Source organism: Heterobasidion irregulare (genome assembly GCF_000320585.1).
Source record: "Heterobasidion irregulare TC 32-1 unplaced genomic scaffold scaffold_05, whole genome shotgun sequence".
Lineage (NCBI taxonomy): Eukaryota > Fungi > Basidiomycota > Agaricomycetes > Russulales > Bondarzewiaceae > Heterobasidion > Heterobasidion irregulare.
The window spans coordinates 2,804,113-2,830,624 of record NW_009258201.1 but is presented as its reverse complement, the minus strand read 5'-3'; the positions used below and the strand labels follow the sequence as shown (position 1 = coordinate 2,830,624).

General features: G+C 55.1%; 16 protein-coding genes across 16 annotated transcripts; 8 read left to right on the top strand and 8 right to left on the bottom strand.

Annotated features, from left to right (window-relative positions):
- Positions 1 to 1,485: 1,485 nt before the first annotated feature.
- HETIRDRAFT_318088 (uncharacterized protein) lies at positions 1,486 to 2,006 on the bottom strand (the record flags this gene model as incomplete). The annotated part of the gene is made up of 2 exons (XM_009548568.1): positions 1,486 to 1,779; positions 1,863 to 2,006. The coding sequence occupies 2 exons, from the start codon at positions 2,004 to 2,006 to the stop codon at positions 1,486 to 1,488; spliced, it is 438 nt and encodes a 145-aa protein (XP_009546863.1).
- A 159-nt stretch (positions 2,007 to 2,165) lies between these two features.
- HETIRDRAFT_451865 (uncharacterized protein) lies at positions 2,166 to 3,889 on the top strand (the record flags this gene model as incomplete). Its single annotated transcript, XM_009548567.1, has 2 exons — positions 2,166 to 2,175; positions 3,402 to 3,889. 2 exons carry the CDS (start codon positions 2,166 to 2,168, stop codon positions 3,887 to 3,889), a joined length of 498 nt encoding a protein of 165 aa, XP_009546862.1.
- A 2,066-nt stretch (positions 3,890 to 5,955) lies between these two features.
- Positions 5,956 to 6,449, bottom strand: HETIRDRAFT_101222 (uncharacterized protein; the record flags this gene model as incomplete). The annotated part of the gene is made up of 2 exons (XM_009548566.1): positions 5,956 to 6,273; positions 6,384 to 6,449. 2 exons carry the CDS (start codon positions 6,447 to 6,449, stop codon positions 5,956 to 5,958), a joined length of 384 nt encoding a protein of 127 aa, XP_009546861.1.
- Positions 6,450 to 6,505: 56 nt separating this feature from the next.
- On the bottom strand, positions 6,506 to 6,894 carry HETIRDRAFT_317981 (uncharacterized protein; the record flags this gene model as incomplete). Its single annotated transcript, XM_009548565.1, has 2 exons — positions 6,506 to 6,734; positions 6,869 to 6,894. Coding segments are annotated over 2 exons (255 nt in total), but the record flags the coding sequence as incomplete, so codon positions are not given.
- HETIRDRAFT_409798 (uncharacterized protein) lies at positions 6,621 to 7,551 on the top strand. Its single transcript, XM_009548564.1, has 2 exons — positions 6,621 to 6,734; positions 6,869 to 7,551. Exon 2 carries the CDS (start codon positions 7,115 to 7,117, stop codon positions 7,508 to 7,510), a length of 396 nt encoding a protein of 131 aa, XP_009546859.1. The 5' UTR covers positions 6,621 to 6,734; positions 6,869 to 7,114; the 3' UTR covers positions 7,511 to 7,551.
- Positions 7,552 to 8,404: 853 nt separating this feature from the next.
- Positions 8,405 to 11,389, top strand: HETIRDRAFT_384745 (uncharacterized protein). The gene is made up of 6 exons (XM_009548563.1): positions 8,405 to 8,739; positions 8,796 to 8,826; positions 8,891 to 9,083; positions 9,141 to 9,254; positions 9,305 to 10,006; positions 10,061 to 11,389. The coding sequence occupies exons 1-6, from the start codon at positions 8,472 to 8,474 to the stop codon at positions 11,261 to 11,263; spliced, it is 2,511 nt and encodes an 836-aa protein (XP_009546858.1). The 5' UTR covers positions 8,405 to 8,471; the 3' UTR covers positions 11,264 to 11,389.
- A 210-nt stretch (positions 11,390 to 11,599) lies between these two features.
- Positions 11,600 to 12,517, top strand: HETIRDRAFT_409796 (uncharacterized protein; the record flags this gene model as incomplete). Its single annotated transcript, XM_009548561.1, has 5 exons — positions 11,600 to 11,783; positions 11,923 to 12,050; positions 12,081 to 12,181; positions 12,237 to 12,444; positions 12,499 to 12,517. Coding segments are annotated over exons 1-2 (153 nt in total), but the record flags the coding sequence as incomplete, so codon positions are not given.
- Positions 12,233 to 12,415, bottom strand: HETIRDRAFT_141575 (uncharacterized protein; the record flags this gene model as incomplete). Its single annotated transcript, XM_009548562.1, has 1 exon — positions 12,233 to 12,415. One exon carries the CDS (start codon positions 12,413 to 12,415, stop codon positions 12,233 to 12,235), a length of 183 nt encoding a protein of 60 aa, XP_009546857.1.
- A 312-nt stretch (positions 12,518 to 12,829) lies between the features above and the next one.
- HETIRDRAFT_440257 (uncharacterized protein) lies at positions 12,830 to 13,904 on the top strand. Its single transcript, XM_009548558.1, has 3 exons — positions 12,830 to 12,909; positions 12,963 to 13,283; positions 13,362 to 13,904. Exons 2-3 carry the CDS (start codon positions 13,108 to 13,110, stop codon positions 13,453 to 13,455), a joined length of 270 nt encoding a protein of 89 aa, XP_009546853.1. The 5' UTR covers positions 12,830 to 12,909; positions 12,963 to 13,107; the 3' UTR covers positions 13,456 to 13,904.
- On the top strand, positions 12,859 to 13,106 carry HETIRDRAFT_409795 (uncharacterized protein; the record flags this gene model as incomplete). Its single annotated transcript, XM_009548560.1, has 2 exons — positions 12,859 to 12,909; positions 12,963 to 13,106. The coding sequence occupies 2 exons, from the start codon at positions 12,859 to 12,861 to the stop codon at positions 13,104 to 13,106; spliced, it is 195 nt and encodes a 64-aa protein (XP_009546855.1).
- Positions 13,546 to 13,776, bottom strand: HETIRDRAFT_141576 (uncharacterized protein; the record flags this gene model as incomplete). The annotated part of the gene is made up of 1 exon (XM_009548559.1): positions 13,546 to 13,776. The coding sequence occupies one exon, from the start codon at positions 13,774 to 13,776 to the stop codon at positions 13,546 to 13,548; it is 231 nt and encodes a 76-aa protein (XP_009546854.1).
- A 1,182-nt stretch (positions 13,905 to 15,086) lies between the features above and the next one.
- HETIRDRAFT_168728 (uncharacterized protein) lies at positions 15,087 to 15,335 on the bottom strand (the record flags this gene model as incomplete). The annotated part of the gene is made up of 1 exon (XM_009548557.1): positions 15,087 to 15,335. The coding sequence occupies one exon, from the start codon at positions 15,333 to 15,335 to the stop codon at positions 15,087 to 15,089; it is 249 nt and encodes an 82-aa protein (XP_009546852.1).
- Positions 15,336 to 15,443: 108 nt separating this feature from the next.
- HETIRDRAFT_409794 (uncharacterized protein) lies at positions 15,444 to 17,802 on the bottom strand (the record flags this gene model as incomplete). Its single annotated transcript, XM_009548556.1, has 5 exons — positions 15,444 to 15,625; positions 15,737 to 16,909; positions 16,964 to 17,491; positions 17,550 to 17,733; positions 17,785 to 17,802. The coding sequence occupies 5 exons, from the start codon at positions 17,800 to 17,802 to the stop codon at positions 15,444 to 15,446; spliced, it is 2,085 nt and encodes a 694-aa protein (XP_009546851.1).
- Positions 17,803 to 18,070: 268 nt separating this feature from the next.
- HETIRDRAFT_317830 (uncharacterized protein) lies at positions 18,071 to 18,547 on the bottom strand (the record flags this gene model as incomplete). The annotated part of the gene is made up of 1 exon (XM_009548555.1): positions 18,071 to 18,547. The coding sequence occupies one exon, from the start codon at positions 18,545 to 18,547 to the stop codon at positions 18,071 to 18,073; it is 477 nt and encodes a 158-aa protein (XP_009546850.1).
- Positions 18,548 to 18,584: 37 nt separating this feature from the next.
- On the top strand, positions 18,585 to 19,403 carry HETIRDRAFT_101226 (uncharacterized protein; the record flags this gene model as incomplete). The annotated part of the gene is made up of 1 exon (XM_009548554.1): positions 18,585 to 19,403. One exon carries the CDS (start codon positions 18,585 to 18,587, stop codon positions 19,401 to 19,403), a length of 819 nt encoding a protein of 272 aa, XP_009546849.1.
- Positions 19,404 to 22,840: 3,437 nt separating this feature from the next.
- HETIRDRAFT_459191 (uncharacterized protein) lies at positions 22,841 to 26,212 on the top strand (the record flags this gene model as incomplete). Its single annotated transcript, XM_009548553.1, has 5 exons — positions 22,841 to 22,983; positions 24,471 to 24,928; positions 24,986 to 25,356; positions 25,409 to 25,922; positions 25,986 to 26,212. The coding sequence occupies 5 exons, from the start codon at positions 22,841 to 22,843 to the stop codon at positions 26,036 to 26,038; spliced, it is 1,539 nt and encodes a 512-aa protein (XP_009546848.1). The 3' UTR covers positions 26,039 to 26,212.
- Between the last annotated feature and the right edge of the window lie 300 nt (positions 26,213 to 26,512).

Below are 26,512 nucleotides of genomic sequence, written 5' to 3'. Positions count from 1 at the left end.
CTAAGAAAGTAGCTTCGAGGGAGGTGTATATGCACGCAAAGTACATAGAACGAGTCGCGCGGACTACATGCATATGGTATTAGCCGACAAATAGAAGATGCAAGGGGATAATGAGGCTGCGAGGCTGGGCATGTCGCACGACCGTACTCTCGAGACTGCTGGAACAGTGATAGCGCGTGTTCTGCTGCTATCGTACACTCGTCTGAAGCTCGCTTGAGGCCCTCTAGTGTCCTGTGTCCGACAACGTTCTGCCGAGAAGGCTGTTCATGATGTCAAATGTCAGCATCAGGAGCATGAGAGAGGAGGAGAGGGAGAGGAGGAAGGAAGGAAATGAGGCCGACGAAGTCGGCGGCCGCGTGCTGTCTGCGGCAGCCAGGCTCCCCACAAAACCCAAATTCACCTTCGGCGAATTTGGGCTGTGGGGAGCCTGGCTGCCGCAGACAGCACGCGGCCGTTTCTGCATCATGACTTGTCCACTGGCACTTTTACGCCGCGTGGAGCGACTGGGCGCCCTGGACAGCCCGCCGCCGTTTCATGTCCTCAGTCCTGCAACAGATGACCTAACCTAACCTTCGTATGCGCGAGCTGTGTGCGTCACTTACTCTCGCAGATACGAGGCTCTCGTCCATGTTGACAGTGGCGAAGACGTAACGTTCCTGCAAAACACTGGTCAGAGGCAGAATGACGGACGGAACGAGGGTCGTCAAGGAAAGGGAATGAGAGTGTCCTTAGTGAGAGAAGGGGTCGTCGACGCACGTAGAACGCGGCGGCGGTGGCGGCGCGCAGATAGCGTGCCGTTGTTTCACATCTTGTGAACTTCACCGTTGCAGAACTTTCAACATCAGGCTTCTCCAATGCTAGTGCTTGCCGTGCGTCCTGCGCGACTCATCTGCTGTGGAGTGCCGGGAGTTGGGTGTCTTCAACGCGCAAGCGAGGATGGCGGGAGGTTGATGGACATGGGGAGGGATCCGTGAGGAGGGATCGAAGGGACAAGCTTGCGTGGGGTTGAGGAGACGAGCGAGAGAGCAAATGGTGAGCAGGAATACACTCGAGGGTACAAGTATATGTGGGGTCTGGGCGGTGACGCAAGAAGGGAACGGATGTCAGGGCACTCGGTAGCGGCGGTGCGTGGCGTCGCGGAGACGGGTGCGCGTGCGCGAGGTCGAGCGGATGCCCGCAGATGTCGGTCACAGGCGAGGGCACATGCATGAGCTTGAAGGGACAATCGTGCGCACGTGGGCTTGAGGGCGCGATTGACGGTCAATGTGATTCATAGCATTGAAGGCGTGTATGATGTTGAGGGTGGGGGCGTGAACGGTCGATAGGGAGATGGGACGCAGGCTGAAGGAGGGGCCGGCGGAAAGGATGAGAACAAGACACGCACACGGGGACGGACAGGCACGAGAGACGACGTACCTGCATCCATCGTGGATGTCCTCATCGTCTATGCCCATTCTCCGCCGCTGCCATTGCTTGTCCTCGTCATTATCCTCTGCCGCCAGCTGGACCTCGTCGTCCTTCTTGACGTTTGAACGGCCGTGATGCTTCACATGTTGTGGGGCAGTGCGAGCGCGGAGGCGTTGAGAGAGCGTGATACTGGCGCTGCAGAAATAGTGGAGGGCACTGGTTGACGGGAGCCTTGAGCGGATTAAGGGGAGGCGAGTGTGGGTCTGGGTAGCGGGCGCCGCGGATGGGTACGGGCACAGTTGGGTAGGCGAGGGGGATCGAGGTTCGAAGAGTTTGAGGGAACAAACAGGCGAGCATGCGCAGCATCGAGGGCTGAAGCGTCAATGATGGAATGCATCAAGGAAACTTGGTTCGAAGGAGGGGCTGGGGGGAAGGAAAGAACCAGCGGTACGTACCTTCGACCTCCTCTCTCCCAGCTCATCTCCACCGTTAGCTTCTCCTTTCCCTACTTGTGGACAGGCCAAAGCACAAGTTGCGTGACGCTGGCGATGTTCTGTACATGGGCGCGGAGTGTATGTGCGGCAGGAGCGAGGGTGCATGGAGAAGCAGCAAAAGTGCCTAGAGCGGAGGGTGGATGTCGACGGTGAAAATGGAGTCCTCAGTCGATGCGGGGTCAGCAGCTAACAATAGCAAAATAATAGGAAGAGTTAGTATAGTAACACGCTCTCAGCGATGTGTGCTTTCACAAGGCCTCGACGATGGCCCATCGTCCGCTTGCATCGTCGAGAGCGTGCAGAGTGAGCAGTTGAGATCAAGAAAAATCTTACCAATTTCCTTGATATTCCCTGAGAGAGTGGTGTTAATATATTGAGGGGATGTCAATTGAGGGCGCTTGATGCTCAAAGGTGCGGGGAGGGTCGACGCGACGCGACGTAGCAGTGTGCTTGATCACGAGACGTTAGAGGGCACTGTGTGCCGACACAGTCGGACTGTGTGCCGACACAGTCGGACTGTGTGCCGACACAGTCGGACTGTGTGCCGACACAGTCGGACTGTGTGCCGACACAGTCGGAGGGAAAACTCTGACTGTGTCCGACACAGTCGGACTGTGTGGCGCGACAATCAACGGACTGTGTGCGGCACGGCCGGACTGTGTGGCGCAGATTCACCGCCAAATCTCGGACTGTCACCGAGAATCCGGACTGTGTGGCGCTGAACCAGCGCCAAAATCCGGACTGTGTGCGGTCTCGGCCGGACTGTGTGGCGCAACAGAGAGACTGTGCGTGGTGTGACAACAGTGTGACAACTGTGGGTCCGCAATCTCCCGACTGTGTGCCGCCCTTTCCCGATGCTGACTAAACTGTGTCTCCCGGTTGCAGAATACCCTCAACATCACAAACAATTACATATCTCTCGATCCCCTTATCCAAATAATAAGATTAAGGGATGATTTAAAAGGTGGTGTATGTAGGAGCATTTTATTAGTTTTGCAATGGAAATCCAAGGACAATCGTGGACTGGAGACTCGGTTTTTTGAGGTTTTCCCTTAATTCTGTATTTTGCCTGTAACATCTTCAGTACTCCATGTCTACTAATAAAAATATTAGGGTACCATAACAAATACATTTTAAGCCTATTGAATCAAACAGAACTATGTGCAACTTCGGATTTGGTTCCCAAAACCCAGACTGTGCTTCACACAGTCTGGTTTTGTGGGGTAGACTGTTTAAATCCATATCTATTGAACCCCTGATTCAATCTCACTGCTTCCAGGCCTCAAAGTTGAAGCAGGGTATGAAGATTACAGAGAGGATTTTTTCATATTTATATTTACATTTAATTGGCAACACAGTAGTTTCGGATATCGGTGGACTCAAAAGTGTCGGTAATACTACTAGTCCTGCCCCTCCCTGCCCGGCCCTGCCTGTCCTGCGCACCTGCGCACACCCGGAAGCGGCTCCTCACGCCGCGTCTCTTCCCCTGCTCTCTCTTAGGAGGCGAGGGCACGACCACGCTCCCCGGTACCCTACCGCCCGACGCCTTCTTCTCCAAACACGCCCACTCTACGCTGCGCACCGCCGCGCACGCATCGCACGAGCGCACCCCGTCCTCCGCCTCCGGCCACATGCACCACCATGCGGCCGGTGCTGCTGAGAGCACCTCGCCCGCGAAGCGGCGCTACGTCGCGGACGCGCACGGCCTCGAGATCATCAAAAAGATCCGGCAGGGCGAGGTCGAGCTGCGCGATCGCACCATCGTCCTGTGCGGCATCAAAGCCAACATCCGTCCAGCTCGCTTTGCGAAGCTGAGGGCCATCAAGGACGCGAAGAAGCCAGGCAAAGCCCCCACCGCGATCCCCGCTGTCTCAGGTTTAAAACGCCTCCGCGGCCGACATCGTGGCGGCGCAGGGGAAAGAGGCGGTGGTGAGCGGGGGCGTAGGCGTGGACGAGGACAGAGACGGGGTCGGGAAGGGAAAGGTTAGTCCCTCGAGGATCTGTAGATAGTAGAAGTAGAGGAAAAGAGAAGGAAACATCATGTATCAGTACATGCCCTCGGCGGTGCGGAGGCCCATCGTCCGTTTGCAAAGCCGAGTGCGAGAAATAAAAGGTACAATAAGATATAATAAGAACATACTCACAGCGCGGGCATCTGTAAGGTTAATGCTCGTAGGCTGTCTCATTCATATAGAGTCGAGTTTGTGCAGGTTTTGTGCTTGTTGGCACAGCGGAATCCTGATACGCGGCTGACATGACGAGCCTCTCCAGCCACAGTGAGGCTTGTCATGTCAGCCGCGTATCAAGACTCAGCCAAGCTGATACGCGCCTGACATGACGAGCCTCTCCAGCTGCAGCGAGGCTCGTCATGTCAGGCGCGTATCGGGACTCATCCCTGTCAATATGCGGCTGACATGACGAGCCTCTCCAGCCACAGTGAGGCTCGTCATGTCAGCCACGTATCAGGACTCAGCCCTGCCAATACACGGCTGACATGACGAGCCTCTTCAGCCACGGACAGGCTCGTCATGTCAGCCGTGTACTGGCATGGGTGGCTTCTTCACCTCTTAATGGCCTCTTTAGCCCTGCCATACCCCTGTCCTACCCTGAACCTTCTAGCTTTTTAGGTTAGAATAAGAACATACTCACAGCGCAGGCATCTGTAAGGTCAATGCTCGTAGGCTGTCTCATTCATGTAGAGTCGAGTTTGTGCAGGTTTTGTGCTTGTTGGCATAGCAGAATCCTGATACACGGCTGACATGACGAGCCTATCTAGCCACAGACAGGCTCGTCATGTCAGCCGCGTATCAGGACTCAGCCCTGCCAATACGCGGCTGACATGACGAGCCTGTGCAGCTGCAGCGAGGCTCGTCATGTCAGCCGTGTATCAAGACTCAGCCAAGCTGATACGCGCCTGACATGACGAGCCTCTCCAGCCACAGCGAGGCTCATCATGTCAGCCGTGTATTAGGACTCAGTCAAGCTGATACGCGGCTGACATGACGAGCCTCTCCAGCGGCAGTGAGGCTCGTCATGTCAGCCGCGTATCAAGACTCAACCAAGCTGATACGCGCCTGACATGATGAGCCTCTCTAGCCGCAGCGAGGCTCGTTATGTCAGGTGCGTATCGGGACTCAGCCCTGTCAATATGTGGCTGACATGACGAGCCTCTCCAACCGTGGACAAGCTTGTCATGTCAGCCGTGTATTGGCATGGGTGACTTCTTCACCTCTTAATGGCCTCTTTAGCCCTGCCATACCCCTGTCCTACCCTGAACCTTTTAGCTTTTCAGGTTAGAATTACATGTGACAATTTAATTTCTGAGCTGTGACGAGTAATCATGTCAGCTGCTTGTTGGCACAGCGGAATCCTGATACGGCTGAAGACGAGCCTCTCCAGCCGCAGCGAGGCTCGTCATGTCAGCCGCGTATCAAGACTCAGCCAAGCTGATATGCGCCTGACATGACGAGCCTCTCCAGCCACAGCGAGGCTCGTCATGTCAGCCGCGTATCGGGACTCATCCCTGTCAATACGCGGCTGACATGACGAGCCTCTCCAGCCACGGACAGGCTCGTCATGTCAGCCGTGTATATTGGCATGGGTGGCTTCTTCACCTCTTAATGGCCTCTTTAGCCCTGCCATACCCCTGTCCTACCCTGAACCTTCTAGCTTTTCAGGTTAGAATGTAGGAGCATTTTATTAGTTTTGCAATGGAAATAAAAGGACAATTGTGGACTGGAGACTCGGTTTTTTGAGGTTTTCCCTCAATTCTGTATTTTGTCTGTAACATCTTCAGTACTCCATGTCTACTAATGAAAATATTAGGGTACCATGACAAATACATTTTAAGCTTATTGAATCAGACAGAATTGTGTACAACCTCCGATTTGGTTCCCAAAACCCAGACTGTGCTTTACACAGTCTGGTTTTAGGGGGTAGACTGTTTAAATCCATATCTGTTGAACCCCTGATTCAATCTCACTGCTTCTGGGCCTCAAAGTTGAAGCAGGGTATGAAGATTACAGAAAGGATTTTTTCATATTTATATTTACATTTAATTGGCAACACAGTAGTTTCGGATATCGGTGGACTCAAAAGTGTCGGTAATACTACTAGTGATGTCGAAGGGGTTGGCGTCGACACCGTTGAAGATGGTGACTTCGACAGCGGGAACATCGACAGCAGAGAGCACGAGCACGAGGATTCTGGGCGCGAGCGTGCATAGGGGTGAGCGTGCGCTGGGTTTTGGCGGCGACGCAGCACGAGGAAGGGGTGGATGTGAACCGTCGAGGGGATGAGCGCGAGGGCGCTGTGTGGCAGGGTTGCGTGGGCTGAACGGACGACCCGACGCGGCGTCAACGGCGGAACGTCGCTGCCGAGGAAATCGAGGGGCACAGGTCGAAGGAGGGGCGGGCAGAAAATCGAGACTGGGATATACGCGTGTGGAGAGAGGAACTGGTGTAAGGAGAGACAACGACACACCTTCATGACGTTCGTCCTGCTCAGGGAAGCTGCATCCATCACGACGTTCTCATCGTCTATGCCCATCTGAGCTCCCAGCCCTCTTCATCCTCCACCGCCGCCGCCTTTCCTCTTCGACTTCCTCAGCCACGAGCGCGGGATGGCCGACAAATGGGGGATCGAGCGTGTGCAGGGTCGAGCGTGTGCGGGGTCGAGTGTGTGCGGGGACCGAGGGGTCGCATCGTCAAGAGGACAAGGTGAGACGAGAATGTGAGGATGCGGGGTCGAGCGCGTGGGCGGTGTCGGCAATGATGCAGGATGAGGAAGGGGCGGGCGGAGGGGTTGACGAGAAGTCGGGCGTGCGTGCGTGAGCTGGAGAAGTCATGCGTAAACGAATGCGGATGGCAAGCGAAGGCAGGTGCGTGTGCTCGAGGGTTCAAGGGGGTCGAGGGCACTCGGTGGTGGGCAAGGGGCAGACAGAAAGGAGGAGAGCGGGAGTTACTAACCTTGGTAACACTCGGCCTCCTTCTTCCTAGTTCATCTCTCCGCTGCCAGCGGCTCCACGGCCTCCTCGTCGACGCGCAGTAATATTCATGATGCTTTGTGCGCAGGCGAGGAGTGCTATTACGATGGAAGCGGGGTGCGTGGAGGGACGGCGACGGTGTGTGCACGGTTTAGGAACGGCGGGGTCTCAACAGTGACGCTGGAAGAGGGAGAGAGAACGAGGGGATGCGCGTACATGTGATAGCGGTATGAACCTCCCGCCACCGTCATCGCCACCGCCCGCGTTCAGCTGCTCGTCACCGCTGCCACTTCCGGCATCGTCGGCGTTGGGCGTGCGCCCACGATCAGCCGATGAGAGAGGCGCAGCGTCGGAGGCGCGTAGGGGTCAGCATGGGCGCGACGGTGTGCGCGGCATCCGCGCCCGCCGCCGTGTCGCCGCCGTGAGGGCCGAGAGGCGCGAGGCGGCGGTCGAGGTTGAGGCTGAGGTCGAGCGCAAGCTCGCGCGAGGAGTCGTGGTGGTCGATGAGGCTGCCGCTGAGCGGCGCGTGTGGGAGGTGGATGCTTGGCATGCAGAGCGGGTAGCATCGGCACGCCGGGCACGCGCTGGCGCTTACGGTTCTGGTCCGCGGACTAGTGACGAGTGAGCAGCGGCGTGCTAGGGAGCGGCAGCGAGCCGTCGTCGTCGTCGTCGTCGTCGTCCATGTTGAAGTACGACTCCTCCTCGGCCCCCTGGCGGCGGAGCTCGAGCGGCTGGCTGAGGCTGTGCGCACGTCTGTGCGTCAGTGTGAGCGTGAGCACGAACTGGAGAGCGCAAGAGAAGTGAACCTCTTTTGGGAGCTCGGGCGCAGTGTTCGTCTCCCAGCGCAGGATGACCTGCTCGAAGCACCTCTTTGTGAACCTGAACCGGGAAATCTGCTGCACGAGCACCTCCTGCCTGGTCATGATGTCGATCGCCTCCTTCATGTTCCCCTACTTACAGCCAAAAAAAGAACATACTTAGCAAATGGTGTCGGCGCTGAAATATTTTGGCCATGTAAGGTAGATGCCGATTTCCCCGCTTGTTGTCCTCACTCCTCTCCCCAGTCGTGCGCTGTCTAGATCTCAAATTTAATGCTCCGACTGGGTCCTTTTTTCCGAAGCTTGGGCCTATCGTTATGAATCTGGCTGTAAAACTGCTGTCACTGACCTTACGCCGTGCTGGATATAAATGATTTGATTATTAAAATCAAAATTAAAAAATAGTGCTGTGATCGCCACGGCTGGGGAGGAAGTGGCTTCTGGCGGTAACGAGGTTGTGGGTTGGGTTTTCCCTGGTGGTTTCGGTATTGATCCATCCGGGGCCTTTCCCCCTGTCGGCTGAGAACCAGTAGGGGGCATAATAAGTGTGTAGAGAATCTGTAAGGCGCAGAGGAGGGTGGTGGGAGGTGTGGGAAAACACGAGATGGTAGGCGTAAGGGCCCAAAGAGGAGTTGTGCAACTTCAAACGCAAGACGGGCAAAGGTTTTAGAAATGAATATTAGTACCACTACCTCCAATGTCCAAGAACAGGTCATCCACTGGTTCGCGACCCTCGACGAATCTGATGTAGATGAATACCGCGTCCAAATGATCCCAAGACTCTATCCGAAAAAAGTTATTCAAGCCATACACTCTCGTCAACCCGATCAGGTTCTGGATCACCCCCGGGCCTTTGCACAAGAGGCTATACGTTGGCTTGCTCGTCTACCTCAGGGTAAACTCCCAGCGGCTCTTTTAAATGCTCTCTTCCATCAAGGCGATACGAACTCCCCTCGTCCGTTGAAGTCCGACTACGATCTTATGGAGCTCATTCTCGATTGCGATCATGCTGGCGAATTTCTTCTAGACGCTTGCAGTACGTCGCTCATGCTCTACATGCTCTACGTATCGTTTGACATGCTCGATGTGGAGTTATCAATGAAGATTTGCCACCGGAGACTCCGTGAGTTGGCAGTATTTCTTCCCCTGTTCGTTTCCATACTGAGCAGCCTTTCCTTCTACAACAGCTACGAGAAGGAAAAGAGGCTAGACAGGGCTTTCCATGAAGAATACCGGGGCGGCGCAGTCAACGATTTCTTTCAGGCCCTTGAGGAGTATGAATCCATCTACAAGCGCGACATTCACTACGGCAAAATAATCAGTATCCTGCAGTCTAGTGGCACTGGGAAATCACGCTTGGTTGAAGAATTAGGCAGTCGCGTTCGTACGCTTTCTTCAAAAATCGACCCTCGTTTTGATATTCAAATCATCCGACAGATCCCAACTCTGAGTGTTTGCTTTCGAGGTAGCGAGGAGGTGACACAAGGCTGGCCCCCTCGCGATCATGGCGTCTACGAATTCTTCGCAAAAAACCGCGCGCCCCAGTTCAGAGTGAGCCCAGAAACTCATCTTACGAGTATGCATTTTTAATGTTCGGCTAGGGTGAGGAGCTGGCTGCAGCCTTCTATGGGGCACTGTTGGAGGTTGTGAAGGATACGATCGGCCAATCGGCCTCACCCAAGGAGGCTATGATAGCATGGCAGGTGCAATTTCCGGCAGAACAGCGTCAAGAGCTTTTCATCGATGTCGTCCAGCGCGCAGAACAGATGCTTGCAGACAACACAGCCGAGCTCGAACACATTCGAACCAAAGGCTTTGAATCGGAAACCCCGACAGATGACGAGCTTCAAGGCATCATTACGCGGCATCATGAAGTCTTTCTCCTTCTCGTCAAGGCAAGGTTGATGGATCTAGCTCAGAAGCTCAAAACGCTGAGTTACGATCGGTTTGTCTTCGCTTTCGATGAGTGCACCCTCCTCAATATGGGCAAGGACACGATGAAAACTCCTCGCCCTCCCGGTGCACACATGTCATTGATCGCTTTGGAACGCATCATCAAGGTTATCGACTATTACGAAGATACTCATGGAGTGGTATTCTGGCACCTTCTTCTCGATACGAATTCGTCTGTGCCACTCCTAGCAGGGACCGGAGATATTGCTTCGTCCTTTAGGCTGAGAGATGCACTCAAACCTTTGCCTGTCTGGGTCTACCTTGGATTGGACCAGTTCAAGATGGACGTGCAAATAAAAAAACCTGAAGACGCGCTGTCATTGAAAAACCTCAAGCAGTTTGGCCGACCGGTAAGTGCCCGTTTGAAATGATGCTTGATTATGTCTTGATGGGCACTTGACTAGCTTTGGGCCACAAGCGAAACGCACATGGATCTGGTACGATTGGCTATAATAAAGCTTTTCCGTGGCCCTTCATTCGACGCCACCGACCAAGACCACGTTCTTGCTGCCTTTGCCAATCGAGTTTTGCTCGAAGTTGGCGAAAGCGCCGCTGCGAGTCGGGTAGCCGTGGTCGCCGTGGCTCGACACATGCGAATTCTGATGGGCGTCGTCGGCGGTATTGTTGTCACCAAAGCGCCTTCGGAACCGCTCCTTGCTATTGCTGCCACACAGGTGTTGAATCAAGCAAGTGACACCTACAACATCGCGATGAAGACCTTGCTCGAGAAGCTTATCATCAACGGAGTCGTGCTTGATCGAGGTCTTCAGGGAGAGTTATGTGGTCGACTTCTCATGATACTCACACGCGACAAAGCGACCTTGCCCAGAGGGGGCGAATTCGTGCCAATGATTGAGAGCCGACGGGCTCTCGCGATCCCACCTGTCAGACTTGACCAATTTTTAATTACCTTGCTCGGGGACAAATTTGGTCTGGGCAACGAAAAGGCCCAACGGCAGCATCGCAACAACCTCATAAGCTGGGCCAGCGATGTTTGGCTCAACTTTACTCATTTTATTGAAGTCGACACCAACATTAGCAAGCTCAAGCCTGACTTCCTACGTGATCTTTGGACCCGCACTTGCGCGGTGCAGTGCAAGTTTAGCCAGCCAGTGATGGACGGGTTTTTAGTGGGCTATAAGGGAGATATTAAGCGGCGCCTCAATTTATCCAACTTCATCATGATTCCTTACCAGATCCAAGTTCAATCGACAGCAGCCGAGAAATCAGCCGCTAATGGCCTGACCTGCCCTTTTATCGTTCGTGAGGACGGTGCGCACTTCAAACCCAAGCACGTCGCTCTCTTCCTCGATTTGGCCACCACAAGCGCATTTCATCTTGCCACTGGTCCTCGTTGCGAATTGACGTTCAGGAAAGCTGATATCGACGGTTGTAAGTGGGATGGTTATGCAGAGGATAACGCAAAGGAGGTGGAACGGTGGTGCCTGAATGTGCGTGGGCACAGCAAGGCCCAGTATCCCGTCATCGGCGACTTGGAAGATATATTCAAGATGATGTTCCAGCGCGTCCTTGCCTGCTCACAGCCTGAATTCCAGAAATATGCGGACGCACTACAAGCAGCTAATAGGGCCATCGAGGTGTATTGAGTAGTGACCCAGCCATCCTTCTTTTTGATCCAATGCACTTCGTTTGATTCTCGTGTACGTATAGATTTGAAAGGAGTATCATCTTCGAGTCGAAATTGGAGGTTGTAATAAAATTAAAGTGGACATACTGTGTGTCCGTGTCGAAGACCATTTTCAACACATTCTCTAATACATCATACAATGCATTTCACGTCTTCATAAAGCGGACTACGAGACCGTCACCATGTCTTAAACTGCCGAAGGTTACAGATGTATCCCACAAGGCGAGCTCCTCGACTCCGCGACCTAGATACATGATCGCTTTGTGGCCGAGTTACAAGGCCGCTTGCAAGAACCTTTGTGGTGGCAGACGAGCCGTTATTGCGATCATTGAGCTACACAATACTTCATTCTATGAGCAGAGCGCTACACACATCAAATTAGTGATCGCTGCGCAGCCCAGCCTCTAGATACCATGGCCACGACCGGCCACGACCACGCTTGTCACGGCGCAAATGTGATCGGAGTGTGTTTGAGTGGCCTGCGACAATGGAACGATCCATCACAAGTTAAGTACAGATGACGCGCCACCGTTAGATACGGATATCCGGAGACCACGTCGGAGATTGAAGGAGAATCGTCAACGTTGCTGCCTTCGGGAGACTAGCGCCACCACGCACCCGCGCTACTCTCGATGGACGGAGATCGGCACCAATCTTGGCGATAGATGTATAGCGTGCACGACTCCATCAGCAAGCGTACCTCGTCAAGAGCGTGTCAAAGAAGGCACTCTGAGTTGTCGTTTGCTCAAGTTAGACAACTTGTGCTTGATGAGTATCGACACCGAAATCGTGGAGGACAGCTGAGCTTGTGCTCTGACAGCGGATGGCGAAGTGTATCTCCTGGCGTGCGCCTCCTGGCTATCCGATTTGTTTTAATCTGCGGCCTTCCTTTATCAGAAATGGGCCTCGCTCAAAGCGACTCGTGGCCTTACAGAATAAAGGTAGCGTATAGAAGTGAGATGGCAAAGTAATCGCCATCTTTCTTCACGAACCCGTTGCGTATGAGCCAGCCGTAACGAACGTTAATTCGCAGACACGTTGTCCGCTCATATCTAGCACACTGACTGCAGGATCTGTCGCGGCACACGGTGACGACGCGAGCGAGGCGCATAATGCACGCTTGGCATCTGGCCGGTGGGCCTGCGGAACTAAGCTCGTCAGAATCGCATTGTTTTGGCAAACAGCGTGACGGACATACGGCGAGCGTTGCGCGTGCTCGTGTTTTCTGGCATGCCACAGCTTTTGCTATATATTTTCAGGCCACATGTCGAATGCTCTCTATTCCCCTGTTTCCTCCCATTTGTGGGATTTTGAAGTTGGGTTTCGAAAAGAATGGGATTTGAAACTTGAAAATAGTTAAAGCCAGGAGCAAATGCTCGTCCAGACACTTTAGGCGGACATGTACGCATGACCTTTTACCGACAGCTGACGTCAATTCATCTGAGATGCTATAGGTCATCCTGCAGATGCTCTTCGCGGTAATGCAGAATCAGCAGCGCCGCGAGGAGGAGGAGCGACGTACCGTGGGAGCAGAGAGTACCGAGGGATCAGATCATGCCGAATGGCCGCAGTGGGCAAGACAAGGACATAGAAATGGCACCCCCAGTGAGTTTGTCTCGAACATACAAACTCTTTCTTGACAACGCCATGATGCATAGAATCGATCCATCGGTCCCTGCGACGCTGTCATCCAACTCGGACAGAAGTTCGTATCCAATTTGGAGAGCGTGGATATAATTCATGGGTGTCCAACCATCGCAACGATGCGGACTCAACAGCGCATAGCGGATGTCATAGAGTGATATGACGCGCGTTGAAAATGCTGGAGGAGCGAAGCGACAAAGACAGTGGCCTTGGCAAGTCAATGTCAGCTGTTGCGGAGGACAGACAAGAAATGATTCCAGTGCTCACGCGCGAGATCTTCTACTGTTCACCGGCCCTCGCCTGCTCCGGCTGAGGTCGGACATGGTCAACCCGTTGTACGTCGTCTCACTTAATTACCGCCTCGCCGCGACGAAGCTTCTAAGCTTCCTTTGCTCCTCTCCTCCCTCACTCAGCATCTTGGAGAGGTCTCCGTCTATCGTGATGTTTCCACAAACGAAATTACATTCGCGAGAAAGAAGACCTTGCTGGCCTGCATCATGCCCTTGAGGCCCTGTGTCAGTGTTTGGACCTGTGGTATCTCACATTTGCATTGGAGGAGCATGCATCTCTGATGCGACAGGCGCGACAAACTTCTGATCACATCTTTTGCGAATGTTCTCCGTTGTATGACCGCAGCTCGCGACCGGAGCACCTCCAAGAGGCAAAGCAGCTCGCAGAGGAGATGAGGCAACGCGAGGTAAGGTTGAACTGTGCGGTGTTGAGCACGACAGAAACACGTCTGAACGAGACGAGCTCCTTCTCACACGCACATGGACTGCCCTGAACGACTAATGACGCTCGAGACGGCGATGAGGTAGCGGGGTTCATCTGCGAGGAGTCCTCAATGATGCTAGAGAGGCTGACGAGCTTAGGTCTTGGAGTGAGTCCTGGACAAGCTTGTATGCTAGTGTAGAACGAATGGGACGGAGGATGCCGCACGAGAGGCGTCACGGCTCACCGGTCACCGAAGCCAGCTGAAGCCGCAGAAGGCCTGGCATACCGTGCGGAAGCTTGCCGAACTCCCGCGTAGAAACCCACCTCATCCATTCGACCACCCTCATAATAAATCTCGCATTTCCAGTCTCGATTTTGCAGCCCTCGCCTTCGATGCTACCGCCCAGCCAATGCGGCACGCCCTCCTGCAGCTTCTGTAGGTAGAACCTTTCCGTGCCGAGCATCATATGCTCAGTAATACCGTCGATAAGATGGAAGACTGCGCGAGCGCATTCAGACGCGCTCGACATCGCTACAGTGGAGCATGGAAGCTAGGAGAGGGCGTACGCATGCGTGGCATATTGTATAGTCGCACCCCTGGACTCCATCCTGTCCTGGCTTCCCCGCAGCCTTTGTGTGCGGCAAACACAAACCTACGAGCATCTTACGCACATACGTCTATAATTCAGTACATAGCGTATGTACGCTGTAGCGAGCGCGTCGGGCCTGATTATTCTTCCTAGGTTGTTCATCTTTTCCGCACCCAACTGTGGACAATGACATATCCACCAGGCTGCCCATCGAATGTCGCGGACGCAGCGCCCTCCTCTCCTGAAAATATGCTTCCGACCATCTATCACCACGCTATTTTCGATTCTTCATGCCGATTTCGACAGTCTCTGAGATCGCGCCTCCGCACTCAAGAGACACGGCTTCCAGCATGTCTTGTCCGTTCCCCAACCAGCATATGGATTTTTGTGGATACGCATCGCTTTTCCCTAGAGCAGAAACGAGACGGTAACATACCGCGATCGAGCCCTGCCACCAGCTTTGGAGCCTAATATGAGCCCTCGACGAGCCAGCGACACATCCATGGCCGTTGACTCTTGAAACGACTCGTCAGCTTATAGCCATGCCCCTTTGTATCGCCTGTTCTGCCGTGATACTCAGTCACCGGCTGACCCTAACTTTGTTCCCAATACGCACCGCGCAACATGAATTTCGAATTTAATTTGCGCGAGACGAAGGTACGCGCTGTTGTACAAGAAAATACTGCCTTACACGTACACACCCGGCTGAAGAACAAAGGTAGAAATGAGGGGATGGTCCCGGTCGACAAAGTAAAATCCACAATGCGAGGGGATAGACAAAGGCACTAGTCACTACGTACGAAACGATTACCGGATTTTGGCAGTGAAAGGAAGCTACCGAGGGGATGAAGAATGGCGGGCGGGAGCACTAGAGCGAGCGAAAAGGGTGGGAGAAACAGTGACATACCATGACCTAAGTAACGCAGGCGAGGATAGATGAGGAGATAGAGATGCAAGATGGCGCGAGCTGAGATGAGATGAGCTGTGAATGATCGAGGGAGCGTATGGTATGGTATACGAAGTCCACAGCAGACTATAAGCCTGCACGAAACGAGCCACGTAGCGGCGAACGAGAAGATCCATGTGCAGACGTGGAAGACAAAGACGAGAGGGTCGAGAGAAAAGGAAACGAAAGCAGAGGAGAGGTGGGGGCGACGCACGACAGAACGCAGGCCAACCCCCTCACCGACGTCACGACTCGATTTCGTGCCCACTCGTCCCCTCCTTCGATGCCGTCGTATCCACAGTCGGGGCCGCGCTCACGCGCAACGACGTCGTGTCGTCCGCGACCGCGATACCAGGGAACCGCAGGCTCGCAGGCGATGGCGGCAGCGATGGCGGCAACGGCAACGAGCTCCGCTCGCCCCCGAGGCCTAGGGGGCTGGCCGATCGCCCCGGGCCTGGTTGGCTCAACGGACTGACGGGCCTCCGCCGCGTCGTCGTAGGACTCATCGACCGCGCAGGGCTCGCCGGCCGCGCAACGCCCATCCCTCCACCAACGCTCGACGCGCTTAGCCGGTGCTCTGCGTCAAGCCTACTGCTCCGCGCAGCCGTTCCGACACCCGCCATACTTCCCCGCACGCCACCAGGTCCAGCGCCCACACCCAACAGGCCCATCTCGAGCCCGCCGATGTCGTCCAGCGCGCGCGAGTCGGCACGTGTGTGCGCGAGGAGCGGCTCCGTAACGCCCACCCCGCCGTCCTTCGACGACCCGACATCGCTCGCAGTATGCTGATGCCCGAAACGCGGCCGCGGCATCAAGGTCGTTTCTGTCACCGCCTCGCCGCCTCCGAAGCCTTTCGATAACGGCCGATCTTCCACGAGCGTGTCGCGCCATCCCATGCCCGTGTCGTCCAGCGCATCGCCAAACTTGCTCTTCCGCAGCCCAAACTCGCCGTCCTCGCCATCCTCGCCGCCGACGCGTGTGCGCGCGCTGTCCATGGTATACGCGGAGCTGACTGCCATGCGGCGCTTGTACTCCTCAAACCGCATCAGCCGCAGCACATCCTCCGACGGCTGCTGCACTCCGTCCTCGTCACTGCTCTCCCTCGACCCTCGTCGTGCGAGCTGGTATCCGGGCAGCCCTCCCTTATCGTCGCCGGCATTCGCGTCGCGCGCGCCTGCGCGCCGCCATCGCCGCCGCCCGACGTACCACCGTCCCGCAAAGAGAACGACACATAGCGCAAAAAATCCGACGAGGCCGAGGAGGACCTCGACGCCGACGGAGAGTTTCTTCCCCGACGAGCTCTGAGTCGCCTTTGCCGTCGGCTGGCCCGACAGCGGCTGGTTGAGCACGCGCACGGTGTTGAACTCTTCCAGCGCCTTTGTCGCGTTCGTGAGTCCAAGCAAGCCGAGGCGCGGGCGGATGGTGTCGGTCGCGAGCGGCGCGGTCGCGTTTGGGAACGTCCCGTTCGTGTAGGGGATGTCGTATGCCATGACAGTGTACGTGTTGCGCAGGAAAGGGACACCAAGGATCATGTCGTCGAGCGTGGGCGAGGTATCGAGCTGGCCGCTGGCGGTCTGGATGAGCCCGAGGCAGGTGCTCGCGGTAGCGTCGTTCGGGGGCTTGGCGGTCACGTCGAGCGGGTGCAGGGGGAGCTCCGGCTGGCCGTCGAGCGTGATCGTCATGTTGAGCGGCGTCGTGCACGGGACGTAGTCTGTCGCGTCACAATGGAATCAGCATGTCTGGCAGGCGTGCAGAGGCGACTCACACTGTCCGTCAGCGCCGGGGCCGATGCCCAGCGCACCATAGATCCCGTTCGCGATGGCGGTGGTGGTCAGGATGTACGGCACTCCCGAATCGAGCACCGCGGTGGGGAATACGGCGCCCGTATGTGAGCGCCCGAGCGTGAGCGGGCGACTCTGACCGTCGACGTACACGGTGACCCCGCGAACGTTGGTCTTCCAGAATTTGTTGCCCACGTTGGACGCGATCACGGGTGAGTATGTGATCTTGGCCGGATCCGGGACAAGCGCGGTGGGGTGCTGGCCGATGCCGAGCAGCGAGGTAACCTCGGGGGAGTCGGGGCGGGAGAGCGCGAGCGAGAAGAAGCGCGCGGCGGGGGCAGAACCGACGGGGGTGATGCCGAAGAGGTTCGAGGCAAAGACGGCGCCGTCGGGAGAATTTCCGGTCGAGGGCGGGAGGATGCTAGCGATGATGGAGTTGAGCGGAAGCGCGAGGCCGAGGATGCCATCAAAATCGCGCTCGAGGGGCTCGTCTTGGACGGTCGTGACGGCAGCTACGGGGTAGCTGACGCATCACGGATAGGGAAAAGAAGCAGGAAGATGGGGACGTACCCAAAGCTTGAAATTCGATGCCGTAGCCGCCGATCTGGATTGAGTCCCAGTAGATGGGCCCGCTGACGCTTCCCTCGAGGTATTGTATGGAGAAGGTGGCGCCCGTCGAGGTAGCTTTGGAGGGGTCGTAGGAACGAACACCGTTGGAGCAAGCGGAGGAGGAGCAAGATCTGGACGCTACCCACTTGGAGCAAACGCGTCAGCGCCGGTAGAGTGAGTGAATGAAGCAGCGTACAAGGTCGGACGAGCCCATGTCAACCTGGAGGGACAGACTTTGGTTGTTGGAGCCGATGAGAATCGGGACGGTATATACGCTGAAAAGGGCCGATGTGAGCAACCAGTCATTTCCAAAAACAAGATGATAAAAAAACAAAGAAGACGAAAGAGGTAAGACGACGCTGAAAGAGGTAAGACGGCCCGGGCGCGTCGAGATTGAGCAGCCATACCAGCGGACCTCATGAAGGATGAGGGGGGCGTTGCGTGCCGCGACGGATGCTGGGAGGCGAGAGCTCAATTGCAAACTAGGCTTCGAGGCAATCAGGCAGAATGATTTGGATGCACGCATCCACGGAAGAGGGTAGCGACGCGAGATTAAACCCGAGGAATGGACTGGCACGCAGAGACGCGAATCTCGCCGGTTGTGGACACGATCGGGGTTGCATGGAGTCGTGCATTCGTGCAAGCGACGGATGGATGTTACACCAAATGTACGCGAAGGGACGACGAGAGGGGACGAGAGAGAGATGGAATGGAAAGAAAGAAAGACGGGCAAGGGGAAAACGGGCAAAGGAGACGCACGCTTCGTAAAAGCCGCCGCCGATCATTTCGAGGGAAAGGATGGAGCCCTGCGATCCGGCAGGGTCGTCGCGAGCGCGGAGAATGCGGGTGCGCGCATTTTGGCGCCGACGCTGGTCGCGTGGGCGGCGATTTTGTGCGCGGAGGAGCCCGTCGCGGACGGGGGGCGTGCGCACAGGTATGCTCTCAGGTGCGGTGCGCATGGGGACTGAGGCGTGCAGAAAGCTCTGAGCGCGCTAGATGTGCACCTGGGTTGCGTGGTTGGAGAGCCGGGGTGGCCTGGGCGAGACTGTGAGCGACGTCGAGCTCAGCGCGGGTATACGGGACGGGTGTTGGGGGGAGAAGCGAGGAGGTAGAGGGGATGTGGGAGTACGAGACGAAGGAGTGTGGCTGAGCGGTCGGTGGACTGATATCAAGGGGCCAGCCGTGGAGGACAGCACAGGCGCCGTCCCAGCAGAGCGAATTAATGAGTTGATCAGGTTATTGGCACGGCCAACCGTCCCCGCTCTTTGTACTCGCAGAGGCAGAGCGCCGGCACACGGAAAAAAAGGAGCGCAAGGGGGACTCGTCGCCGTCGTCGAGCTCGAAGTCGGTGCGGCGGTGGGTATGCTCGTTGTCGTCGTCGGCGTCGTCGTCGAGGGTGGACGGAACGGGAGAGAGGAAGACTCCGGCGGCGACGAGCGCCCGCCCCCGCGAAAGTTCCCCTTACGTAACGCGCGTCTTGGCGAGTCTGGAGCCCCGCGATGTTGTGCCTGGTCCTTTCTTCCGGCCCCCAGGCCTCTTCGGGCTCGCCGTTGCCAGCAACCTCGACGCCCGTCTCCCGCCTTGTATTCACTCGCTGTTCGTCCGCTCCCAGGCCTCATATACATATTACGCCCCATCGTGGACCTCCGCGGGTTCTTGTTCGCGATCTCCATTGACTGGTTCTCTTTCATCTCTTTCACCATCCGCCTATCGGCTCTCTATATCCCTTCTAGTGACCGCTTCCGTGCGCTAGAATTATGGTCGAAAAACCGTACCATCCCACGGCTTGTGCGGTCATTCCTCGCCGGCTTGTAGGCCTTGATGAACACGCGCCGTAACATCAAGTACACGGTCTGCATCATGCTGAGCCTCGCTATATGCGCCTATATGCTCACGTCTCAACTCGAACCTGCGCATTTGAGCGCAAACTCGCCGCCCGCATCCTCAGCGCATCAATTCTGCGCTTGATCTTCCATTCTGAGCGTGGATATCAGTGACCCCCCGCTATCACCGCGTTGTTGCCACTTGTAACTATCTCGAGTCTCCCCTAATCACACCGACGTGATGACAGCCGACCCCCCTCTGCAGTCATCAGGCAAGGGTCGTCAGGTGACACGGCAGCAAGCACTCGTTTGATGTCATTGCCGGCCAACAGCGTCAAAAAGCAGGCGAAGACGAGCAAACAGATTCCCAATCTTTGGCCAGAGCAACCCGTTCGCTCGCGAAGCGAGTTTCAACCAGCCATGAGACAATGATTGCGCGCCATATCTGCAGCTCCGCCGGAGACCAGACATCGCGTCATTCTCGACATCTGCACCTCGAGAGTTGACGCGCATTTCGGCGTGAATATGTCGCTCGCAGAAGCGGCATCCTCGGCACGGCAATCTTGTGCCTCCTCGATCATCGTCCACCTGGATACACACACGGCCCTTCATAGCACTAGGAAACGCATACATCGCGCTCAATCGACGCCTTCTGCCCAACAAGTCTTCGAGCAGCACACGCACACCGTATCTGCATCACTGCACTGCCTCGATCTATGTCTATTTGCTTGCACTCTCGCCAACCTTTTTTTTCTCCTTCTGCAATCTGCGCATCAGTGTCCTTGTCGACCGCCGATGTATGTTCTGAATTCTCTTTTGCAAGGTCAGGCACGGATTTCATGCGTCAGCGCGTCTACACAGCGCGTCCCCGACATCAGGCTGTGTTACGCCCACCCCTGATGACATCCACATCATCAGCGCTCGCACGACTCCCTTTGACTGGCCTCACAGGAAACCTGAGGCCGTTGTGGGCTTCCGTGGGTCCCACTTCTCTCATACCGCCGGGTGTTCACCTCGTGTAGACACTGCGTTTTCTCCTTCTCTCCTACCCCCCGTCCTTCGCGGCTCACATCGCACCTGGCGACGCACTCGCAGCATCAGGCTGAACGCCTTGCTTGGGTCATGCATGAGCAGGACAGACTGAGTCAGGAGATCCATGCCGTACACGCTTTCGGCACGATTAGCCTTCCTTTCACTTCAGGTCCCACTGCCCATTTCTCTCTTTCACGCGCTCTGCCGTTCTCGACAACATTAAGATGCGCCGGTGCATCTCTGGCCGCTGTGCATCGACATCGGGACAAGCAGCCGCGCGCGATCATTGCGCGTGTACCAGCCGTGCATCGTGTCTATATGTGAGTTCTAGGTAGAACTTAACGCATTCGCGCGTAGCGCGCGCCTATTGACTCCTGTTCTTCCCATCTTGCACGTGTTTTTTTTTCTCTTTGCGTTCCACAGATACGAGCACACACTGCCAAGTCCATGATGTCGCGCGTCTGCGGTGCCCGTCACCGTCACGCGTGATCGAAGAGGGTTCGGAGGCACGCGCGCCTGCGCATGCCGCGACACCTATTTTTGCCCCTGTCAGAGCTTAGACTTCGTCTGACTCACTCGGAACCGGATTCCTTCATCACGTTCTATAGAGGCGCCCCTGCGTGGTCGTGCCATATGAACACTATCAGAGACCAATTGAAGCCAGCAGTCGTCCGTTCCGGCTATGAACGTCTCCGATAACGTACCGGTGGTGATGCGACGAATGGGATTTCTAAGGCGGGCTCGGCTCGTAGCTCGTCTGCGGCGGGACAAAACGCGGAATGCACGCGGGCAAAGGCAGTCTGGTCGCCCTCAACTCGACGCGACGGTCTCAAAGAGACTCATGGGAACCCCCGTGCCTCTCGCCAGAACACGCTCGCGAGCCTGCATGTCACTGTGCCGTGCCGCGCTGTGCCGCGTTGTGTGCAGCCTTGATCACCAACTGACCAGTCGCGGACGCCGGGTCCGAGCCAGGCTGGGCTCTCTGAGCGGTGGCGTCATAGATTTTGACGCGTAGGATGGGCGTGTTCGGTATCGGAGGTGCAGGCAAGCCGTGCGGTGTTTGTGTTGTAGATTGAGACAATTTCGACGCGCGCGCAGGTTGCAGGAAGGCCCGCAAGTGTCTGATTCGTCTTTGACTTGCCTGACCACTTGCGTCTCGTTGGAGAGAGCCTCGTGTCGTGCCAAATTCTTGTGTAAAGCCTCACTTGCATTTAGACGTGACTTCGCCCGTCTGCGAAAACAATGATCACTACGGGCTAGAACGATCAGTGCGTGGGCCCTTGACCATATTCTCTCAAATGACTCACCGACCCCGACCTTTTTTACACAGGAATTAAACCCGGCCCCTTGAGATCCTCGCATATCCTTGGCTTCTCTCTATTGAGTGGAAAGTCTAATTGATGAGGGAAAGGCCACCAATTGAGACCCTCCCGCAGTTATGCGCTACAAACAACAAATTTATCTCCCCACACTGTCGATACGTCAGTCAAGTTATTCTGAGACTCGTTTTCGTTTATCTTTCTTGATTTGCATGGGTGCTCCTTCTTGCCTTAACTGATTTTTACTGCTTAAGTTCGTTCTTTTTGAATAAACTCACCACCCCAATCGATCCGAGCAAGCGCGTAGTGCAATCCATTTCCTCTCCGCTTCCTGATACCCTTACGGGGCATACCATGATCGCACAGCACGCCGGAACCGCGTTCCCAGACACCTGGACACTCCATGATTGCTATCGTGAGTCCATCACGTTGAACTTTGATACCATCCCGCTCCTTCCATCACGATGCCGCGAAGCATGGGGTCCAACTTCTGCGACTGCGCCGCATTCGCTTTGCTCCCACAAGCACGTTCCGCTGTGCGCGGGAGCACCCAATCGTATTCTTTGTCGGTCTTTTATTATTCTTGGACAGGGGAGGACTGACTTTCATACAATCTACAGTGCACCCTCGCTCATAAAATTCGTCATAACCATCTCGAGCAGTCTTGTGAAACCGACGGAAGGTTGACTTGAGCTTTTTTGTCTTGGACCACCCTACGGAAATGTGCCCTTGCCCTAACGATAAGCTTCGAGGCCTTGATGACGCACTTGGGATATCCACCACGCCCGCTGAGCCATTGACCAGTCATCAACCTCTGTCAATCTCTGGCTGTGGTGTAGGATCCTGATCCCCCGATCTCTCACGGCCACTACAGGTGTCTCAGCGCAGTTTCATTGACATAGATGGTCGATGGAATGCTCAGTGAATCCGAGGTTCAGCAAAGGGTCCGAGATGTCCCTAAATCGAGACCTTTTCTGCCGAAACCCTTGCCCCTGTGGAGGAGACTAGATCAGAAAACTCCATTCAGGCCGTCCTGTCGTCGGGTCGTCCTTCCGTGACTCAGAGAAGCTCTTCACTCATGTCGATCCTCGGGGATTTGCCAGAGCGGCATATCGGCACGACCAGATTGGCCGAGGTGTGCAAAGCTGCCCAGGCCCACGACCCACGACCCACGACCCACGACCCACGACCCACGATGACTCTCACGCACATCTCCCTTGGGTACGCTCCCCGCGAAGCGTATAGTCGATGGATGACGCTCTGCGCCAATCTTGACCTAGTTGGATAGTAGCGACATCGTTCTCTCTCCTTGAGCAGGGACTAGTACATGATTTATATACACCCGTTTTTGATGCGCGAATCTATGATGCTTGTCTGAGCATGATGCGGAGGCTGGTAAGGTTCCCAGGAGCCTTTGCTTACTAGGAACTGGGCGCTGCGAAGCTTGTTCGGGCGCGGTGGGAACGACCTCTATACCAAAATCGGGGCATAGACTTGTCCGCTGCAGTGGTAATAGATTTCAGTCGGTGCAGGTATAAAATGAGGATGCGTTATAAAACAATGTATGGACACATCCGGAATTGAACCGGACACCTCTCGCAAACGTACATGCTAAGCGAGCGTGATAAACCAACTACACCATGTGCCCGATGACATTGCATTGTCTGAGAAGTACAATATGCCCAAATGGGGACCGGAGACTGCTTATCATGATGCGGCAATGGTACTGTCCGATGCGCCTCGTCCCCCAAAATTGCATATCTCACATTTCACCGCAACAGGATTCGGGGTACACAGGGAGGGTGTTGTATGTTAGAATCGGTCGTTAAAAGTGCGTATGTCCAGTGCGGCCCAGTCTATAAATTTCTTTGTAGCTAACGACGTCTATTGCTTTTTTCAAGATAACCTCGCTGCGTGCTAAATGATTTAGTCGGTCATCATCGTGCATAGGCAGGCGCTTCGAAAATAGGTTCAGACCCGCGGTAGATCAGTGACTGATTCTCTGGCTGCTTGCTACGAGCTGCACGAGGCTGCGAAATGATGAACGCTGAGCCGATGTTCCCTGAGTGGAATGTTCAAAGAGAATAGGGGACCCATACGGACCCAGCTGTCCAGGTGCGGGGCCAGACCTCGAAGGCATATCGGAAGGTTGTTCGCTAAACTGCTTCTCACGATTTACGGAATTGTCGTCCGTGACAAAAGGAGGTGCGCGGCAATCAGCACCGAAAGAAGGAGGGTTAAGGTGAGCTGATTACCGTCTCTTGCCCTGTTCTTCGTCTTTTATCCATTTTCTCAGCCTTTTTGCTCTTTATAGCTCGACAGCCACCGCCCAATCCTCGGTCATGGCTCTCTGCCTCGCATGGACCCCGTCCTTGAAAACCCACGCGCAGTTTTAACCCTACCTTGAGTCAGGAGCTGCCTCGCCCCCTCGCGCCCTCTTCGACACTACCTTGATTAGCAAACGTCGTCGCACTGTGAGTTGGAGGCCTGTCCCTATTGATTCGTGGTGAGCTCCAAATCTCTGTAGTATGGGCCTACGTAGACTCACCCATCCATGTCGTCGCCTGAAGCAGAACCAGCGTGATCGACAAACACCATTTCGTTGCTTGAGGATCGAACATGGCGTCTGATCTGTCAGTGTTACCGTGATGACCCTTTGCCTGCGATCGTGACTCATGCCGGGCTCATGCGATTACTATTTTCAGCAGCCCATCATCATCTCAAGCCATCAATGTGCCATCTAGGCTGCCCCGTATTCCCTTCGAGCTCCACCGGCCCATCATCGAATTGATGCATCCCAATACATTCAGATTCGCGACGCATAGCCGGTACTACCATGAGTTGAGTCTTGTCTGCCGCGATTGGCGGCGAGAGGTGGAACGAACTTTGTATCAAGACGTTCGTGTCCCTGATGGCAATATCATGCTGTTCTGTCGCACTATGCTCAGTAGGCCAGATCTTGCCCTGTTGGTTGAACGCCTCATCGTCTTCGCTGGGGCCCCGGAGCTCGTTAGGGAGGGGGACAAGCCTATTGTAGAGAGGATGCTGAGGAGTCTCAAGAACCTGAAGGACTTCGAGGTCATGGCTTCCGCAGACTGGGGTGGTGATCTCCCCCTCACCGAAAAGTGGATCATCAGCCCGGACGATTGCTGGATGCTAGATGACTGTACGTTCGACCTGGTCAGCCTCACGACTCCATGGGCTTGGACACCGCGGTTGATAGACACCCTCGCAAAACAACCTCATCTCCGCGAGTTCATACACCGAGGCGGCTCCGCAAGTGAGATCGAAGTCGACGTTCCTGACTCTGTCCTTGCTTATTGCAATATCATCCACGCTGATTCGCGAATTCTTTTTGGCATGCAATCTTCGTTCCGTAACATCACGCACATGTCCCTCAAATTCCACAAGATGGGTGCAGCCGAGGAGTTCACGGCGGCAGAGTCTATCAAGCGTCTCGGAATCAATCTGGTTAGCTTGCAGATCAACCGTCGTGTCGGGGAAGACTACGCGAGCACAACAAGCTTGTTGAGGATTTTCACCACAAACACGCCGAACCTTTTGTTCCTAGCCCTGTACGAAACCTTCGACTACGTTCGTCTCTCTTGTTGGTGGATGTTCTCTATGGAGACTGACCCAAATCTAGTCCCCCAGGGAGAATGCGCAAATGATGAATATCATTTCGAAGAACCTTCGAAAGCTTCAATGCTTCGTTTGGGCGCCGTTGAATGACGTCAGTCCATTCGAGGAATTCGACTCGGACGAAGAAGATGACGAAGAAGGTAGCAGCTGGTCTATTGATACAGACGAGTCCGATGAAGAGGATCAGAAGACCTCTTACGAAAAGATCTCTCGTTATGCTCAGGCGTTCTTCACAGCCCTCACATCACTACAGTTATTCATATCAGGCAGGGGCGGTCGGGTAGACTGCTGGAGGGTCTTAGATCGCCCGACGGGTCAGCTAGCCACAATGGAGAAGGAAGATCGGGTGATCATCGATCCATCTACGACCGCTTTCAGATATATTGACCCAGAGGCACCACTGGATTACCTCCTATACGGCAAAGTTCGTGAGCCGAGGTTCTCACCACAGGACGGTCTGATCTCTCAATTACCTCCACGCCCTCGTATGGATTGGTGTTTCTTTCATGTGGATATCGGTAAGCCTTCTGTATTTTTCTGCTCTGCTACTCTGCGAACGTTCATCATGAAAATTTACGTAGTCACGCATTCATACTCGTACTCATACCCTCAGCGCGACAAGTCCGATTATTAGTGTTCTTCATTTGGTTTATCGGTGCATGCTCTCCCCGAGGCGCACAATACTTTCAGAAACGCAGTGTACGAATGAATGTCTATCAATATGCAATGCTGGTTGTTCTCTGGCTCGTAGAAGTACTGTATACAGCTTGTAGAAGCGTTAAGCTCAATAACAATCAGTGCGTGCAGTATTCGAGATCGCCTATTCATATGACGCATTCTGGTCACATGTATCATTTTTCTCAGCAGATGTCACAGCTCGGGCTTCCGTCGGCGTTCATCTAAGCCCTTAATACCATCGATCAAGCCACTATCAAGCCACCCATATTCTCCCATATTTTCACTGAGAAAGAAGCTAGAGCTTGTGGGTCGCGGTCCCTTGTGGGTCCCGTTCCTCAGGTCTCAAGGACCAAGCCGATCCCCAATTGAACGGTTGGTCTACAATGTGTAAGCGATAGAAATAACGTGGGACAACGCAGTGCCGTACCTT